General features: G+C 41.6%; 1 protein-coding gene across 1 annotated transcript in view; it reads right to left on the minus strand.

The window, feature by feature from the left end:
* Positions 1-520: 520 nt before the first annotated feature.
* LOC128643806 (ubiquitin conjugation factor E4 B) overlaps positions 521-20774 on the minus strand; it is a gene marked incomplete at both ends in the record, with an annotated part of 107858 nt that continues 87604 nt past the window's right edge. The window contains 4 exons of the mRNA XM_053696629.1: positions 521-712; positions 792-926; positions 1154-1298; positions 1657-1783. Of these exons, the coding sequence (XP_053552604.1) occupies positions 521-712; positions 792-926; positions 1154-1298; positions 1657-1783 (599 nt within the window). The remainder of the gene's footprint in view (positions 713-791; positions 927-1153; positions 1299-1656; positions 1784-20774) is intronic.

Here is a 20774-nt window from a genome sequence, read left to right on the forward strand (position 1 = left end):
TATATATATATATATATATATATATACACACACACACACACACATATATATATACATACTATACATACACACATATATATATATATATATTACACACACACACATTTGAGTACGTCTTGTGAGTGTTTTATGTATGAATGGTGTAAGTATGTATGAGTTTGTGTATACATGAGTGTATTCGTGTATGAGGGTTTCGAAAAAAAAAAAAAAAAAACATTTCCAATGGACAAAGGGGTCCCAGGTGAAAAAAAGTTGAAGCAGCATTGGTCTACACTACTGCCTCTTTAAACACATGATGGATGTGGAAGCAATGCTCCTTTATGTCACACAGACTTTTCTACTTATTACAGTCTCTTCTTCCATTCAAAATTTCATTATAAACATCTTTCCAATTTGTTTACCTAAACAATTTGCAGTAGATGGTCCCCTAAACAGTTTCAACTGGTTACTTTGTGCATAAAACTGAAGAAGGGATGTATCCAATAAAGACATTTCCTGTATATTTTTAACCATCACTTACCTGGTCATCTGCAATGGCCTTTGCAAACCTTGCACAGTCTAAATGCAAATAGATATCCGTGATTTGATCCAAAAGCTTTTTAGGTTCAAATCCGTATTTTTCTGGGTTTTCCACCTTCAGATCTCGGCACTTAGGTCCACATAACTGCTGCAAGTTAAAGTTCAACATAGCTGCTAACCGAGGACCCAGCTCCTGCGCAGGAGAAAGAGAAAACATAAACACTTCAGAAGTTTAAAATCAGGGCAGATAAACAAAATTGTAGGCCACTTACAGGTCGCAAAAAAGGCTTCTGAACTTGCTTGGTAAGGATGTGAAACATGTCCACGGTTTCTGTTGCTAAGGCAAGATAAGAACGAGAGACTCGCTCGTCCTGAGCCAGCTGGGACTGACGAGTTTGTTGCTGATCCTGAGAAACAAGCGGAGAAGAGGTCAATACACAGTATACAACTACAGATATAAATAATATAGATCGTCAAAAGGAAATAAAAAACTCAAAACTTAAATGCACATGGATGTGCATTAAGAATAGAAGCATTTTATCCAAGGTTGATTTCATTTTTACTAATGATTTCATGTACACTTCTGTTTTGAGTTTTATATCCCTTTAAACATTTAACAGGTTGTGCATCTCACCCGTGGCAGCTGATCCCAGAGTTCCTTGTTTCTCATCTCCTCTTGTACTTCATGGATACGTTTAAGAGACTCCAAGCTCTCGTCCAATAGGAATGTAGTGTCATTAATCAGCATATTTATGTAGCGGACAAACTGTTTACCGGAACTGTAAAGACAGATCTACACGTCAGTTTCTCATTTACAGCTATTAAACTCCAGCACTTGTGTAGATTGGAAACCTCAGCATGAAAACTTGACAGGTCTCTGACAAGATATAGACTTATTACTGGCAATGAATTGCATTAGGGAAATTGTTTTAGATACAACAAGTACAGCTGAGAAAAATCTCTGGTATTGCTACAATTACACACCTACATAACTTATACAGAATAAATTAGTAGAAACAGAAAGTTGATGACTCGTGTAAGCTGTGTACAGATTTAACTAGGCAACATTTATACCGTGGTTATCTTTCTCCAGCAGTAAGTAATGGAATTTTATCTTTACAAAATCCTGACACTTACTTGAATTCTTCCATAAAAGTGCCGTGATGAGCTGGGTTTTGCCAAAGGCTCTTGAAAATGGTGCTGATGTGATAACGAATTGTGAATTTATCATAAAACTCACTGGTAGCTCCTGTGTGCTCAACATCTGGTAATAGGAGAAAAAAATGCTTTAATCATCCGTCCTTCCAAAGTACAAAATAGTTTTTTTTACCTTTATAATTAATAAAGGATGTATGATCTCAAGTTCATTATAGAAAGATGAGCAGTCAGGAAAACCAACAGTTTAAATCCCAATACAGAAACAAACAAGAGGGGAGAAGAAAGAGACCACCTACATTTGTGTCTGCATCAAATCACATGGTTTCCAGTTTGCATCAAATTATAAAATAAAGACATCAAAACAATAAAAACAACAACATTTAGTTTGTCACACTAGTTTTACATGAAAGAACAAGACTAAGTTTAAAACAGATGCAACTCATCCAGAAGTGCCAAGTGGAACAGTATCTATATTGTGCGTGTGCAGAACGTACAGACGTTTACAAGTAATATGCAGCAATATTCTAATAACCTTGTGCTGAACCAATATTTCTGGGGCTACTCTAGTGGTGCACAATATACTTGTAAAAAACACAAAAATAAAATTAAGAAAGTAAAAGTAAGCACTTATATTAGCAACCCTTTACCTACTTTGATATTCCTAATCGTTAGTAAGAATTAGAATTTCTAACTATACAACATACATTTTATTAGTAATTACCAACTGGATTCCGCTTTGGCCTAGTTTGCATTGCTATTGTACTGTTGGCAACATAAAACATCTCCATAGGATTGTAATAAGACACCTGTTGCCTCTAGTTTACAATTAAAACATAATTTATGTAAGAACTTAGCTGATAACTTCATTTTTTTCATGGTGGCAAGAGACCATGAGCAAGTGACGTATGGGATATACAATCCTACCAGGAGGGGCAAAGTTTCCCAAACCTCAAATGCCTATAAATACACCTCCCACCATACTCATGCTTCAGTTTAATGTATAGCCAAGTTAGTGAGGTGTAAAAGGAGTAAAAGCACAAAAAAGAGGAAGAGGATAAATAAAGTGCTTTATATAAAATAATCATAACCCCCAAAAAATTTGGTGGGTCTCATGAACTCTTGCCAACATGAAAGAAATGAATTTATCAGGTAAGTTCTTACATAAATTATGTTCTCTTTCATATAGGTGGCAAGAGTCCATGAGCTAGTGACGTATGGGATATAATACCCAAGATGTGGAAATCCACGAGTCACTAGAGAGGGAGGGATGAAATAAAAAACCAAAGTAGTGTATATAAAGCACCAGCTTAAATACGCATTAGAGTAATAATTCTGCACAGTCCAGTGGGTATCGATCACAAAGGAATTTCAAATGATATGATGTATAGTCGTATGAATAATGAAAAAGTCTTCCTCTGATAAGAGTAAAGGACGAAAATCCCAGCCGCAAAACCTTCACTAGGGATAACACTTACTCCGTGTTTTAGTCGCTTCACTGGTCCAGCAAACATTCACTCACTGAAATCCTCCGTTATTTTGAACAAATGTAAGGCCGCACAACCTCCGCCTGTGTTTTTCGTGCTCCGCCAAACACTCAATGGGATCAATCACCAGCTGAATGCCGGACAGGTGATACTTCCGGTATGAAAAAATCTTCAGTGTCTCACAGGTTATAGGTTATAACAAGCCCGGTAGCCAGGTTCAAACAGCACACTCAGAAAGGAAGGATGATGCTAGAGCGGCTCCGTAAAACCAAAATATTTATTAATAATAAAATTCAAAAACACACAAGCAGCATGGGCATAACAAACTAAAAGAAAAACAGAGTAGTCACATCCCAAGCCACAGGACGCGTTTCAGGTTTCCCCGTAATCACAGACGTGATGATTGTTCCATTATGATCTTGGAGATCACCTTTGGAAGAAGAACCAGAGGCGAAAAAATGTTAGCAGGTTGGTAAAACCAGGTAACTGCTAGAGCATTCATCATTTCCGCATGAAGATCCCTGGACCTGGAAAGGTATCTGGGCAGTTTCTTGTTCAGACGAGAGGCCATCAGATCTATTTCCGGAAGACCCCACATCTGTACAAGTTGAAAAAACACATCTGGATGGAGAGACCACTCCCCCGGATGTAGAGAATGACGGCTGAGATAATCCGCTTCCCAAGTGTCTACACCTAGGATATGAAACGCGAAGATCTAACAAGAATTGGATGCCGTCCAAGAAAGTATCAGATAAACTTCTTTCATTGCTAAAGGACGGAGAGTCCCCCCTTGATGATTGACATATGCCACTGTTGTGATATTGCCGGTTTAAAAATGAATGTAAAGTTCTCTCTTCACTAAAGGCCAAGCCTAAAGAGCTCTGAAAATAGCACAGAGTTCTAAAATATTGATTGGTAACCTCGCCTCTTGGGGATTCCAAAGCCCTTGTGCTGTCAGAGACCCCCAGTTACCCAACCTGTAAGACTTGCATCTGTCGTGATGTCCAGGAAGGACGAACAAAGGAGGCCCCTTGAACAATAAGGTGATGGATTAACCACCAAGTCAGAGAGAGTTGAGTGTTGGGATTTAAGTATATCAACTGTGATATCTGAGTATAATCCTTGCACCACTGGTGCAACATGCAAAGCTGTAGAGGTCTCATATGAAAACAAGCAAAGGGGATTTGCTGCATTCATTAGACCTGAATCTTCCATGCAAATAGCCACTGAAGGGAATGATAGAGACTGAAGGTTTAGACAAGCTAAGACCAATTTCATTAGTCACTTGTCTGTTAGAGAAAGAGTCATGGACACAATCTATCTGTAAACCTAAGAAGGTGACCTTTGTCTGAGGAATCAGGAAACTCTTAACCATGTCTTTGAAGAAACAACATTAGTTGTTTTGTGTGAGATTCTGCTAAATGAAAAGATTGAGCTAGTACCAAGATATCGTCCAAATAAGGAAACACCGCAATACCCTGCTCTCTGATTACAGATAGGACACCAAGAACCTTCAAGAAAATTCTTGGTGCTGTCGCTAGGCCAAATGGAAGAGCGACAAATTGGTAATGCTTGTCTAAAAAGTAGCCAATCGATCTGAGTAGAAGAGAGTAGAGCAAAAGGACACGATTCAAGGCAGTTTTATTAACAGATAACACAGTACAATACAAGTACTACTTACAAACAGTAAGTGCAATCAGACATTTCACAAATTATGTTGTGAACATATGGGGTCTCAGTCCGCCAATCCAGATCACCACAGCTAGCCGATAGTTCTGACAGGGGATGTTCTCCTCCCAAATTCAGCCTCCAGCAGCAGGGCACCTTCTTTGACAGCAGACTTGACCAGTATAGCTCAACGCGTTTCCCCCGGAGTACGCCCGGGCTTTTTCAAGAGCAGAATCTTGTCTAAAAATAGAGAATCTCAGAAAACGATAGTGGTCTGGATAAATCGGAATGTGAAGATAAGCGTCCTGTAAGTCTATTGTGGACATGAAATGACCTTGCTGAACAAAAAGGCAGAATAATCCTTATAGTCACAATCTTGAAAGTTGACACTCTTACAAAATGATTTAAAGTTTTCAGATCCAGGATTGGTCTGAAAGAATCTTCCTTCTTTGGGACAATGAATAGATTTGAATAGAAACCCAATCCCTGTTCCTGCTGAGGAACTGGCACAATCACCCCTGAAAGCTCTAGGTCTGAAACACACTTCAGAAAAGCCTGAGCCTTCACAGGGTTTGTTGGAACATGAGTAAGAAAGAATCTTCCCATGGGAGGTCTTATTCTGAAACCTATTCGATACTCTTGAGAAACAATATTCTGAATCCACTGATTTTGGAGAGAATCTGTCCAAATGTCTTGAAATCACTTTAGTCTGCCCCCCCACCAGAAGAACTAGTTTGAGGGCCGCACCTTCATGCAGTCTTAGCAGCTGGATTTGGTTTCTGATAAGGCTTGGATTTATTCCAATTCGGAGATGGTCTCCTATTAGAGCCAGAGGCCTTAGGGGAAGGAGAGGTTTTCTGTTCTCTATTCTGACGAAAGGAACAAAAACTATTGGGAGTTTTAAAATTTACCCTTAGATTTCTTGTCTTGGGGCAGAAAAACTCCCTTACCCCCAGCGATAGTCGAGATAATAGAATCCAATTGAGAACCAAACAAATTATTACCCTGAAAAGATAGAGATAATAATCTAGATTTAGACACCATGTCAGCATTCTAAGATTTAAGCCATAAAGCTCTTCTAATTAGAATAGCTAGACATAGATTTGACATTAATCTTAATGACATCAAATATAGCATCACAAATGAAATGATTTGCATGTTGAAGTAAAAGAACAATGCTATATAGTTTAGGATCTGATAACTGCTGCGCTAAACTGTCCAACCAAAAATATGAAGCAGCAATATCAGCCATAGAAATAGCTGGTCTAAGAATATAGCCTGTATGTAAATATACTATTTTAAGGTAAGATTCAAGATTTCTATCTAAAGGATCTATAAAGGAAGTACTATTTTCCATAGGAATAGTAGTACTTTTAGCAAGAGTGGAAATAGCCCCATCAACCTTAGGGACCTTTTCCCAAAACTCTACACTAGCCACAGGTAAAGGATACAACTTCTTAAACCTAGAAAAAGGATTAAAAGAGGTACCAGGTTTAGACCATTCTTTAGCAATTATTCTGGAGATAGCATCTGGAATAGAAAAAACTTCAGGAGTAACCTCAGAAGTCTTAAATACAGAATTTAAACGATTATTAGCTTTGCTATCAGGAGGACTAGACTCCTCAATACCCAAAGTAAACAATACTTCCTTTAATAGAGAACGAATATGTTCAATTTTAAATAAAAAACTTAAAAATTATGTTTACCTGATCATTTTCTTTTCTTCAGATTGAATGAGTCCACAGCTGCATTCATTACTTTTGAGAAATAAGAACCTGGCCACCAGGAGGAGGCAAAGACACCCCAGCCAAAAGGCTTAAATACTCCTCCCACTTCCCTCATCCCCCAGTCATTCTGCAGAGGAACAAGGAACAGTAGAAGAAATACCAGGGTGAAAGGAGCCAGAAGAATAAAAAATAAGAGACGCCCCATCTGAAGAAAAGAAAATGATCTTTCCATCTGAAGAAAAGAAAATGATCAGGTAAGCATAATTTAAGTTTTTTTTCATAAATGGAAAGAGTCCATAGCTGCATTCATTACTTTTGGGAAAACAATACCCAAGCTATAGAGGACACTGAATGCAAAAACGTGAGGGCACAATAGGCTGCCCATTCTGAGAGCACCAGGCCTGAAAAAAACCACAACCCAACCAAACCCCGCTTTGTCGGAGCCAGGCAAAAAACTAGAAGGAAATTGCTCCAAGGACACTGACCCGTAGATAATCTAAAAGCCTAACCAGAGACCGCAAAGCAGAACACACTGAGTCAACACTCCTCCAGGAGAACCGTCACCCAGCAGTCGGTCCCCACACAACCCTTACTAGTACAGTACCAAAATCCCCAAAAGGGAGAGCCTAGGGGGATACCCAAAAGGTACAGCAAGATCCAATAAAGGAAAAAAAAAACCTTCAAAAGAAGGCCAAGTCCACAGAGACCCAAAAGGATCCCGAGAACAAGGGAAGACGACACACAATCCACAAGGAGCAACCGGACATCATCAAGGAGAAGAAACATCTCCCAAACATCGTGCAACAGAACCGAAAAGGACAGCTGAAGACAAAGTCTTCAAAACGTCAAACTCAGAGACGGAGCACACAGAAATAACAAGTAGGAAACTCAGAGATAAACATCTGAGTCTAGTAACACGCTGCCATCCGTAGGAAGACACAGAGAAAACACCATCCGTAGGAAAGAAGCGGCCGCACAAAATAGACTGTCCAACCTCCAAGACATAGATTGCCCAACCTCCAGACAGAGGACACTCACCAGCCAATCCAGGCCGCCAAGCCTACTCACAGATCTTAAAAGGTGGAGAGGCACAGCACCTTTAAAAAAAGAAGTTCCACTGTCACCCCCAAGATCTGAGGAAGAACAACAGATCTCAGATCCTACATCAAGCCGGACCAGCCCAAGCAACGGCAGATCTGAAAGCAAGGGAATCGAAAGGAACCCCAAGACCAGCCCCCACAGGGGCGGAAGAATGGACACAGCCACTTCAACCTAAAGACGATCGAGCAGGCGTTTGTCGGGTGGCTTTGCTAGATCTCCTTAGGTCTAAGTCTCAATGCGGAGCCAGCTCCCCAGATGGACAGGAACAACTCAAAAGAGCAGACCAATCCCCGAACCAGATAAACATCTGTTCCAACCTCCCGAACACAGGAGGGGCCCCTAAAAAGGGAACCACTCCTCCTTAAGGAGGACAACGAACCCCCTGAAAAGGAGAGCGTAGAGAACGTCTGCCCAAAAGACAGGAGGTCGTATGGAAGAACCAAGAGGACACAAGGCCACGTCACTGATGAACACGGAAGAACCCCTCAAAACACCATCGTGCTAGCACACACACCAGGCGCAAAAGTGACAGCTGAGCAGCCACAAACTTCAGTTCGCTAAGCAGGAAAGCTCACCATTAGGTCACGTTAATTGGCTGTCCCAAGGGAACCGTATCGTTTGGCACAAGACAAGCCCCAAGGAGTCCCGGCTCTCAGTAAATATTGCCAAGTTGCAGAACAGAACAGCCAGAACAAGGGCTAAGCCCAAGTACCCCGGAAACTGGAACCCCCTGGCCAGTCCTAGGATCAGAAGGTCCGGTAACATCTCACAGCGGGATCCACAAAGAGAAAATGCAGAGCAAAAACCCTCAACAACCAGAAGATCAGGACAAGAAGCCCGGGCCCCCCAAATGTTTAGATTAAACAATCTTCCAGGAACATAAATCTCTAGTCCGATATAAAAAAAAAACAGACCTCGCAGGGAAAAAAATCCAAAATAACCTGGATAACAAGAGCAAGAAGCTCTTGCAAGTCACGACCCAAAGGGAAGAGACCACCCCTTGCAGGTGCCCAACACTCCAAAGAGCCAGGGCCATAAAAGGACACTAGAGCTAACCGGCGTTCAAGCCACCTTAACATGACTGTGCTTGAAAGTGCAACTAAGGGACACAGGGCGATGCTCATTTTATCAGCCTTGAAAGGAGGAAAGGCTGAGTAGACCTCGCCGGGGATCGAACTAGCAACCATCGGTTTGCTACAGAACAGAGTAGCCACAGAGCATTAGTAAGTTGAGCTAGCTGTCCACGCGCTCCAGGCGCAAGGGGAACAGTGAGGACAAGTCACCCGAAAGAGCAACATCAAGCCTCCAAATCACCTCACATTCAAAGTCAGAGGACAGTAAAACACAGGTTTGGATGCCACCTGGATGGCAATACCTGAACCATATAAGTGGAAAACCACTAGTGCCTCTTCTATCCCTAGAAAGAGATGCAGAGCATTCCCAACACCGGGAAAGGACCCCTAACAGGAGCCCAAAAGGACCTCACTGTCTAATGTCCCGGAAAAGGAACAACCAACTCCCAAAAGGAATAAAAGTCCCCCAAAGGCGACCCATCCACAAGGAGAAACGGACAATCCAAGAGGTCTCAATAAATAAAAGAACCACTAAAGGAACAAGTCCAAAAAGGACAATTTCCTAAAGCAACACCGCCCGACCGGCAGAAAGAGGCACTAAACCCTCTAATATCCCACCACGTGGGAAGGAATACTCTAGTTTCCGAGGGTATCAGAAAACTACAGTGAGTGACGCAGCAAAATTCACTGAGTCAGCAGAGAAACGGCTATTTAGGACTGAAACAATCCCTAGAGCCGAATGGACTCACAAGTCCTCTTAGAATACTTAGCTGAAACTTGTAAAACAAATAACAAGAACACAAGATGTTAAGAGCACTCGGCATCCCCACCTAACCAGCAAGGTTTAATAGGCGCCACGTGTCCGAATAAGCTGCGAGACAGAAGATCTGAACCCAAGCAGGACCAGCCTGCAACCAGGGTCATAACTGCCAAGCTGGCTAAATCCGCCCTCAGAGATTTTAAGTTTCCGCGGGAAACAAAGTATAAAAAAGAAAAGAAAATACATCCTAACTGGATAAAATAAATAAAACGTCAACCCGATGGTTAACGCCCAAAAAGAACGGAAAGATCTGCAGGACCAGCCTAACGGAAACCCTGTTCTTCCAACAAAACTGGGAAGGATCTCGATAACAAGACTTAAAAGGAGATTACTTCATCCCCCCCATGCCTAGGTGAGGTGAGCCATTCGAAGGAGGAGACTGATGAGCCCCATAACCGAGAAGGATAGGGTCCCCAAACAGCTCAAAAACGCGTCCGAGTAAAACACAAAGGCGAGCCAGCCTATAACGAAAGTCACAACACTCAGGAAGAGTTACACCCACAGGGAACTGCACATGCCCTCCAATGGCCAAGAGACCTGGGGCAATCGGGCACGAGCACAATTGAAAATAAACATCTGGACTTTGTAGACTAGCAAGCGCCAAAAGTATGTAAAAGCAAAAACGTGCCACAACCTCCAGGGGGAACAATCCACCCTCCGAGGAGGGAAACACATAACCTGGGTTACCAGCATGTGTAGTAGTAGTAGTAGGGAGTGGTAGGGAACTCGCCTCCCGGAGGACAGGGCCCCCCGAGGCGGATGGCTCAGCAGTCCCTTGAATCCCCGAGCCAGAGGAACAAGAAGCTCTAGGACGGCCTAAAGAACATAACTGACGGACCCGAGTCAATGGGGCCAATTCGCATTCATTAAACTGATATAGGAACCAAAAAGAAAAAACTGGCACTACACTGTAAATGTTGGTGAGATAGGAATAGTATATAATTCCGGTGCTGCCCCTTAAAAGTAACAAGACTGGATAATGGAGGACAGGAAAGTAAGGGGTTAAAGTAGCACTCACTCTCACTCAATTGAGTGAGTGCTACTTTAACCCCTTACTTTCCTGTCCTCCATTATCCAAGCCAATTCGCATTCGTCACAGGACGAAGAATCTGAATCAGAAAGTTGAACAATCTCAACATCAGCATCCTCCATAACTGGATAAAGGATACAAAAAAATGGACTATAAATAAACAATTTAAACGGCACCTGACACCCACAATGGCTGGGGCACTCACCACCTCCTATGAACCAGACACCAGCGGACTAGAATTCTCCGTCGCCACACAGTCAGGAATGCGGAAATGGGAGACCAGAACGTAAACACGCCCGGTCACAATGTGAACCGTACAGTCCAAAAAAAGGATGCCCAACCGTAAGGTTGCGTCACTTCAAAGGCTGTTATGTTTCAAAAAGCCACGAGCCCAGTTAACACTACACATAAGCAGATTGAATCACATAACAAACATAATTAACCCCCCCCCCCTGTTCAATAATCCCCCTCAGGAGATATTAACCCTTGATTCCAAGATACTAAAAGGAGTCCCACTGAGACCCTGTATTTTTCATGTGAGTTTGCAGGAACAAATGAGTTACAGTACAATCATGAAGAAGTAAAATGAAACGATCTTACCGGAAGCTACGCCGTGGAACAGGAACACGGCCCTTCAAGTGTGACGAATAGTAGCCTCGCCTCCGCCATGGACTTGAGAGAAGGAAGCAGGCAGCAATGCGATGTTAGACAATGCAGATTACTTGTGGAGTTGTTAAAATGAGTCGGGATGGTTTCGCAGAAAGACTCTTTCTGCATCAACTGACTAACTTTTATCCAAGCCCACACAGTTACTGGCAGGATTACGTAAAACTCCCGTCCCATCTCAAAGAGTACTTACCCTCCATAAGAGACGAAAACAAACTTCTGATACTTCTCTGCCAACCTCCTGGGACAAAAGGCAAAGAATGACTGGGGGATGAGGGAAGTGTGAGTATTTAAGCCTTTGGCTGGGGTGTCTTTGCCATCTTCTGGTGGCCAGGTTCTTATTTCCCAAAAGTAATTAATGCAGCTGTGGACTCTCTCCATTTATGAAGAAAAAGATGATTTGTCAATTTCTGTCTCTGATGCAGGATCCCCTGAGCCAGAGGAACCCTCATCAGTAGAGAATATTTCAGTATGCTGTTGGTCAGTACAAATTTCATTAGATCTATGACAAGTTTGGAAAGACCTTTTACATTTATTTGAAGGTGGAATAGCAGTCTCTATGGCTGCAACAATAAAAATTTTCATATCTGCAGGAATATCAGGTACATTAGACTGAGAAGGAATAACAGTAGATGCATTTGTACATAATTGAGTGAAGAAATAAGATCAGCTTGTTTACAACAAACACACTTAGCTTTGGTAGAATTGTGTTCAGGCAGCTTAGTTCCTACAGTCACATCAAAAGCAGGATCAGTTTGAGACATCTTGCAAAATGTAACAAAAAATAAAATTTAAACAAAATATCCAATTTCTTCAATATAGCAGTTTCAGGAATGGAAAAAAATGGTTATGATAAAATTCTTATACAAAAACTAAAATCAAAAGCAAGCATCATAGCTCTCTATAATATAATGAAAGCAGCGAACATTAGAGGGAGAGGAATGGGAAAAAAAGGGTTATGATAAAATTCTTATACAAAAACTAAAATCAAAAGCAAGCATCATATGATTAGAGCAGCGAGCATTAGAGGGAGAGGCTTAATACAACAAATTTTGACGCCAAGAACGACTTTGCGCCAAAAATGATGCAACTCGCGTCACAACAGGCGCAGCCTCATGCCAAATATGACGCAACTCGCGTCACAGCAGGTACGATTTCACGCAAAAAAATGACGCAATAAAATGATGCAATTTGCGTCATCGTGAGCCTTATTTGCCCACGAAAATGTTAAAAACAGACAATGTTAACAGCTAACCGGAACCCCAGGTAAGAAAAAAATACCTAAATTCTCGCATAAACATTTCCATTCTGAAACTGTGTGACTGCAAAGGGAAATATTAACAGACCTGACACATGGCTAATATATGCAATATACTTTAAAAACTTTATAATATAAAGTGCCTTCCATAGCGGAGTCTTAAAAATGATATGCTGTATACTTACCAGAAGACACCCATCCACATATAGCAGACAGCCAAACCAGTACTGAAACATATCAGCAGAGGTAATGGTAGAGGAGTATAATGTCGATCTGTAAAGGGAGCAGCAGATGAATCCATGAGACTGAATTTATAGAGAGCCCTAGAATAGATTGCCCATAGGTCGAAAACATGGTATCATCAGGCAATACTCCCTTCACATCCCTCAGACAAACATTGTACTTAGAGAGGAACTGGGCTTCAATATGCTTAGAAGCACCTTTCACAGAAGAAATCAAGCACATCATGCTTCACCACCTCCTAAGGAGGCAAAGTTTGTAAAACTGAGGTATGAGTGAGGTGGCAGGTGTATTTATAGTCATTTGAAGTTTGTATATCCCATACATCACTAGCTCATGGACTCTTGAAAGAAACTATAATTTTGTATACAAAGTTCGATTGGTGATATTTTTTTGAACCCTGTACAATTTCTGAATAACTGTGGTTTGATCAGCCTGAAAGACTTTGTAAAACCACAAACTAACCCTTAATTTTGCAAGGCAAGTTCTATCAAGCACAGCAAAATTATGTGCAATGATCTTTTGTAATGTGAACTGACAATCACAATGGGTTTAAACCGCTATGGAGGAGTCTATGCAGGATTATAGAGTAAGGAATATTGCTCTATTTTCTATGGGGGGGGGGGGGAGTCTAATAGAGAGATATTTGTTGTACAATATATTTTTAAGTCTACATTTTATTAAAATAATTTTGATTTTAGAGAAACTAAAAAAAAAAAACTTTATGATTTACAGTCAGCAGTCCTACTTTGAATCCATACCTATTATAAGGAATAACAAAATGTATGTAAGAATTTACCTGATAAATTCATTTCTTTCATATTGGCAAGAGTCCATGAGCTAGTGACTTATGGGATATACAATCCTACCAGGAGGGGCAAAGGAATTTGGAAATAATTGTGCTTTATACAAAAAAATCATAACCACCATAAAAAGGGTGGGCCTCATGGACTCTTGCCAATATGAAAGAAATGAATTTATCAGGTAAGTTCTTACATAAATTATGTTTTCTTTCATGTAATTGGCAAGAGTCCATGAGCTAGTGACGTATGGGATAGCAATACCCAAGATGTGGAACTCCACTCAAGAGTTACTAAAGGGAGGGATAACAAATAAAAATAGCCAATTCCGCTGAAAAAAATGAATCCACAACCCAAATCATAAGTTTAGTCTCATAATTGAAAAGAAAAAAAACTTAAAATCATAAGCAGAAGAATCAAACTGAAACAGCTGCCTGAAAAACTTTTCTACCAAAAACTGCTTCCGAAGAAGCAAAAATATCAAAATGGTAGAATTTAGTAAATGTATGCAAAGAAGACCAAGTTGCTGCTTTGCAAATCTGAACAATTGAAGCTTCATTCTTAAAAGCCCAGGAAGTGGAAACTGACCTAGTAGAATGAGCTGTAATTCTCTGAGGCGGGGATTTACCCGACTCCAAATAAGCTTGAAGAATCAAAAGCTTTAACCAAGATGCCAAAGATATGGCAGAAGCCTTCTGACCTTTCCTGGAACCAGAAAAGATAACAAATAGACTAGAAGTCTTCCTGAAATCTTTAGTAGCTTCAACATGATATTTCAGAGCTCTCACCACATCCAAAGAATGTAAAGATCTCTCCAAAGCAATCTTAGGATTAGGACACAAAGAAGGGACAACAATTTTTCTACAAATGTTGTTAGAATTCACAACTTTAGGTAAGAATTTAAATGAAGTCCGCAAAACTGCCTTATCCTGGTGAAAAATCAGAAAAGGAGATTCACAAGAAAGAGCAGATAATTCAGAAACTCTTCTAGCAGAAGAGATGGCCAAAAGGAACAACACTTTCCAGGAAAGCAATTTAATGTAGAAAGAATGCATAGGCTCAAACGGAGGAGCCAGTAAAGCCTTCAAAGCCAAATTAAGACTCCAAGGAGGAGAGATAGATTTAAGAACAGGCTTGATACGAACCAGAGCCTGAACAAAACAGTGAATATCAGGGAGTTTAGCAATCTTTCTGTGGAATAAAACAGAAAGAGCAGAGATTTTTCCTTTCAATGAACTTGCAGACAAACCTTTATCTAAACCATCCTGAAGAAACTGTAAAATTCTAGGAAGTCTAAAAAAATGGCAAGAAGAACACCAGGAAATGTATGTCTTCCAAACTCGATAATAAATCTTTCTAGAAACAGATTTACGAGCCTGTAACATAGTATTAATCACTGAGTCAGAGAAACCTCTATGACTAAGCACTAGGTGTTCAATTTCCATACCTTCAAATTTAATGATTTGAGATCCTGATAGAAAAACGGACCTTGCGATAGAAGGTCTGGCCTTAATGGAAGTGGCCAAGGTTGGCAACTGGACATCCGAACAAGATCCGCATACCAAAACCTGTGAGACCATGCTGGAGCCACCAGCAGCACAAACGATTGCTCCATGATGATTTTGGAGATCACTCTTGGAAGAAGAACTAGAGGCGGAAAAATATAAGCAGGTTGATAACCCCAAAGGAAGTGTCAATGCATCCACTGCTTCCGCCTGAGGATCCCTGGACCTGGACAGGTACCTGGGAAGTTTCTTGTTTAGATAAGATGCCATCAGATCTATTTCTGGAAGCCCCCACATCTGAACAATTTGAGAAAACACATCTGGGTGAAGAGACCACTCTCCCGGATGTAAAGTTTTAAACTGAGATAATCCGCTTCCTAATTGTCTATACCTGGGATATGGACCGCAGAAATTAGACAGGAGCTGGATTCCACCAAAACAAGTATCCGGGATACTTCTTTCATAGCCCCAGGACTGTGAGTCCCACCCTGATGATTGACATACGCCAGAGTTGTGACATTGTCTGTCTGGAAACAAATGAACGGTTCTCTCTTGAATAGAGGCCAAAACTGAAGAGCTCTGAGAATCGCACGGAGTTCCAAAATATTGATTGGTAATCTCGCCTCTTGAGATTTCCAAACCCCTTGTGCTGTCAGAGATCCCCAAACATGTGATCACAGTCCAGGTTGGACGAACAAAAGAGGCCCCTTGAACTATACGATGGTGATCTAACCACCAAGTCAGAGAAGGTCGAACATTGGGATTTAAGGATATTAGTTGTGATATCCTTGTATAATCCCTGCACCATTGGTTCAGCATACAAAGCTGAAGAGGTCTCATGTGAAAACGAGCAAAGGGGATCGCGTCAGGCAGCAACCAATTTCAAACGTCTCTTGTCTGTTAGAGACAAAGTCATGGACACTGAATCTATCTAGAAACCTAAAAAGGTGACCCTTGTCTGAGGAATCGAAGAACTTTTTGGTAAATTGATCCTCCAACCATGTCTTTGAAGAAATAACACTAGTTGATTTGTGTGAGATTCTGCAGAACGTAAAGACTGAGCTAGTACCAAGATGTCATCCAAATAAGGAAACACTGCAATACCCGCTCTCTGATTACAGAGAGTACGGCACCGAGAACCTTTGAAAAGATTCTTGGAGCTGTTGCTAGGCCAAAAGGAAGAGCAACAAATTGGTAATGCTTGTCTTGAAAAGAGAATCTCAGGAACTGATAGTGATCTGGATGAATCGGAATATTAAGATATGCATCCTTTATGTCTACTGTGGACATATAATGCCCTTGCTGAACAAAAGGCAGAATAGTCCTTATAGTTACCATTTTGAATGTTGGTACCCTTACATAACGATTCAAGATTTTTAGATCTAGAACTGGTGTGAATGAATTTTCTTTCTTTGGAACAATGAATAGATTTGAATAAAACCCCAGACCCTGTTCCTGAAAAGAAACCGGCATGATTACCTCAGATAACTCCAGGTCTGAAACACACTTCAGGAAAGCCTGAGCTTTCTCTGGGTTCACTGGAATGCGAGAGAGAAAAAATCTTCTCACAGGCAGTCTTACTCTGAAACCTATTCTGTACCCCTAAGAGACAATGCTCTGAACCCAATGATTTTGGACTGAATTGATCCAAACATCTGTGAAAAATTTTAATCTGCCCCCTACCAGCTGAGCTGGAATGAGGGCCGCACCTTCATGCGGACTTGGGGGCTGGTTTAGATCTCTTAAATGGCTTAGATTTATTCCAGATAGAGGAAGGCTTCCAATTAGAAACAGATTCTTTAGGGGAAGGATTAGCTTTCTATTCCTTATTAAGTCGAAAGGAACGAAAACGGTTAGAAGCTTTAAATTTACCCTTAGACTTTTTATCCTGAGGCAAAAAAGCTCCCTTTCCCCTCCAGTGACAGTTGAAATTATTGAATCCAACTGAGAACCAAATAATTTATTACATTGGAAAGAAAGAGATAGCAATGTCGATTTAGAAGTCATATCAGCATTCCAAGATTTAAGCCATAAAGCTCTTCTAGCTAAAATAGCTAAATACATATATCTAACATCAATTTTGATTATATTAAAAATGGCATCACAAATGAAATTATTAGCATGTTGAATTAATTTAACAATGCTATACACATTATGATCTGATACTTGTTGCGCTAAAGTTTCCAACCAAAAAGTTGAAGCAGCTGCAACATCAGCCAAAGAAATAGCAGGCCTAAGAAGATGACCTGAACATAAATAAGCCTTCCTTAGATAAGATTCAAGTTTCCTATCTAAAGGATCTTTAAAAGAAACATAATTTATGCTTGCCTGATAAATTTATTTCTCTTGTAGTGTATCCAGTCCACGGATCATCCATTACTTATGGGATATTCTCCTTCCCAACAGGAAGTTGCAAGAGGATCACCCACAGCAGAGCTAATATATAGCTCCTCCCCTAACTGTCATATCCAGTCATTCGACCGAAAACAAACAGAGAAAGGAGAAACCATAGGGTGCAGTGGTGACTGTAGTTTAATTAAAATTTAGACCTGCCTTAAAAGGACAGGGCGGGCCGTGGACTGGATACACTACAAGAGAAATAAATGTATCAGGTAAGCATAAATTATGTTTTCTCTTGTTAAGTGTATCCAGTCCACGGATCATCCATTACTTATGGGATACCAATACCAAAGCTAAAGTACACGGATGATGGGAGGGACAAGGCAGGATTAAGCGGAAGGAACCACTGCCTGAAGAACCTTTCTCCCAAAAACAGCCTCCGAAGAAGCAAAAGTATCAAATTTGTAAAATTTGGAAAAAGTGTGAAGCGAAGACCAAGTCGCGGCCTTGCAAATCTGTTCAACAGAGGCCTCATTTTTAAAGGCCCAGGTGGAAGCCACAGCTCTAGTAGAATGAGCTGTAATCCTTTCAGGGGGCTGCTGTCCAGCAGCTCATAGGCTAGGCGTATTATGCTCTGAAGCCAAAAGGAAAGAGAGGTTGCCGAAGCTTTTTGACCTCTCCTCTGTCCAGAGTAAACGACAAACAGGGTAGATGTTTGACGAAAATCTTTAGTAGCTTGTAAGTAAAACTTCAAGGCACGGACTACGTCCAGATTATGTAAAAGACGTTCCTTCTTTGAAGAAGGATTAGGACACAATGATGGAACAACAATCTCTTGATTGATATTCTTGTTAGAAACCACCTTAGGTAAAAACCCAGGTTTGGTACGCAGGACTACCTTATCTGCATGAAAAATCAGATAAGGAGAATCACATTGTAAGGCAGATAGCTCAGAGACTCTCCGAGCCGAGGAAATAGCCATCAAAAACAGAACTTTCAAAGATAAAAGTTTAATATCAATGGAATGAAGGGGTTCCAACAGAACTCCTTGAAGAACTTTAAGAACCAAGTTTAAGCTCCACGGGGGAGCAACAGGTTTAAACACAGGCTTTATTCTAACCAAAGCCTGGCAAAATGCCTGGACGTCTGGAACCTCTGCCAGACGCTTGTGCAAAAGAATAGACAGAGCAGAAATCTGTCCCTTTAAGGAACTAGCTGATAATCCTTTGTCCAAGCCCTCTTGGAGAAAAGACAATATTCTAGGAATCCTAACCTTACTCCATGAGCAATTCTTGGATTCACACCAATAAAGATATTTACTCCATATTTTGTGGTAGATTTTCCTGGTAACAGGCTTTCGTGCCTGTATTAAAGTATCAATGACTGACTCGGAGAAGCCACGCTTTGATAGAATCAAGCGTTCAATCTCCATGCAGTCAGTCTCAGAGAAATTAGATTTGGATGATTGAAAGGACCTTGTATTAGAAGGTCCTGTCTTAGAGGCAGAGTCCATGGTGGAAAGGATGACATGTCCACTAGGTCTGCATACCAAGTCCTGCGTGGCCACGCAGGTGCTATCAGAATCACTGATGCTCTCTCCTGTTTGATTTTGGCAATCAGTCGAGGGAGCAGAAGAAACGGTGGAAACACATAGGCCAGGTTGAAGAACCAAGGCGCTGCTAGAGCATCTATCAGCGTCGCGTCTGGGTCCCTGGACCTGGATCCGTAACAAGGAAGCTTGGCGTTCTGGCGAGACGTCATGAGATCCAACTCTGGTTTGCCCCAACGATGAATCAACTGAGCAAACACCTCCGGATGGAGTTCCCACTCCCCCGGATGGAAAGTCTGACGACTTAGAAAATCCGCCTCCCAGTTCTCCACGCCTGGGATATGGATTGCCGACAGGTGGCAAGAGTGGTACTCTGCCCAGCAAATTATATTTGAGACTTCTAACATCGCTAGGGAACTCCTGGTTCCCCCTTAATGGTTGATGTAAGCCACAGTCGTGATGTTGTCCGACTGAAATCTGATGAACCTCAGTGTTGCTAACTGAGGCCAAGCCAGAAGAGCATTGAATATCGATCTTAACTCCAGAATATTTATTGGAAGGAGTTTCTCCTCCTGAGTCCGCGATCCCTGTGCCTTCAGGGAATTCCAGACTGCACCCCAACCTAGAAGGCTGGCAATTGTTGTTACAATTGTCCAATCTGGCCTGCGAAAGGTCATACCCTTGGACAGGTGTACCCGAGACAACCACCAGAGAAGAGAATCTCTGGTCTCTTGATCCAGATTTAGCAGAGGGGACAAATCTGAGTAATCCCCATTCCACTGACTCAGCATGCATAATTGCAGCAGTCTGAGATGAAGGCGCGCAAATGGCACTATGTCCATTGCCGCTACCATTAAGCCGATTACCTCCATACACTGAGCTACCGAAGGGCGTGGAATGGAGTGAGGAACACGGCAAGCATTTAGAAGTTTTGATAGCCTGGACTCCGTCAGGTAAATTTTCATTTCTACAGAATCTATAAGAGTCCCTAAGAAGGAGACTCTTGTGAGTGGGGATAGAGAACTCTTTTCCTCGTTCACTTTCCACCCGTGCGACCTCAGAAATGCCAGAACTATCTCTGTATGAGACTTGGCAACTTGAAAGCTTGACGCCTGTATCAGGATGTCGTCTAGACACGGAGCCACCGCCAGAAGTGAGCCCAGAACCTTTGTAAAGATTCTCGGGGCTGTAGCCAACCCGAAGGGAAGAGCTACAAATTGGTAATGCCTGTCTAGAAAGGCAAACCTTAGAAACCGATGATGATCTTTGTGAATCGGTATGTGAAGGTAGGCATCCTTTAAGTCCACTGTGGTCATGTACTGACCTTCTTGGATCATGGGTAGGATGGTCCGAATAGTTTCCATTTTGAAAGATGGAACTCTGAGGAATTTGTTTAAGATCTTTAGATCCAAAATTGGTCTGAAGGTTCCCTCTTTTTTGGGAACCACAAACAGATTCAAATAAAAACCCTGTCCTTGTTCCGTCCGCGGAACTGGATGGAACACTCCCATAACTAGGAGGTCTTGCACACAGCAATGCCTCTTTCTTTATCTGATTTGCAGATAGCCTTGAAAGATGAAATCTCCCTTGTGGAGGGGAAGCTTTTAAGTCCAGAAGATATCCCTGAGATATGATCTCCAACGCCCAGGGATCCTGAACATCTCTTGCCCACGCCTGGGCGAAGAGAGAAAGTCTGCCCCCTACTAGATCCGTCGCCGGATAGGGGGCCGTTCCTTCATGCTGTCTTAGAGGCAGCAGCAGGCTTTCTGGCCTGCTTGCCTTTGTTCCAGGACTGGTTAGGTTTCCAGGCCTGCTTAGATTGAGCAAACGTTCCCT

This window comes from Bombina bombina, unplaced genomic scaffold, assembly GCF_027579735.1.
Source record: "Bombina bombina isolate aBomBom1 unplaced genomic scaffold, aBomBom1.pri scaffold_713, whole genome shotgun sequence".
Lineage (NCBI taxonomy): Eukaryota > Metazoa > Chordata > Amphibia > Anura > Bombinatoridae > Bombina > Bombina bombina.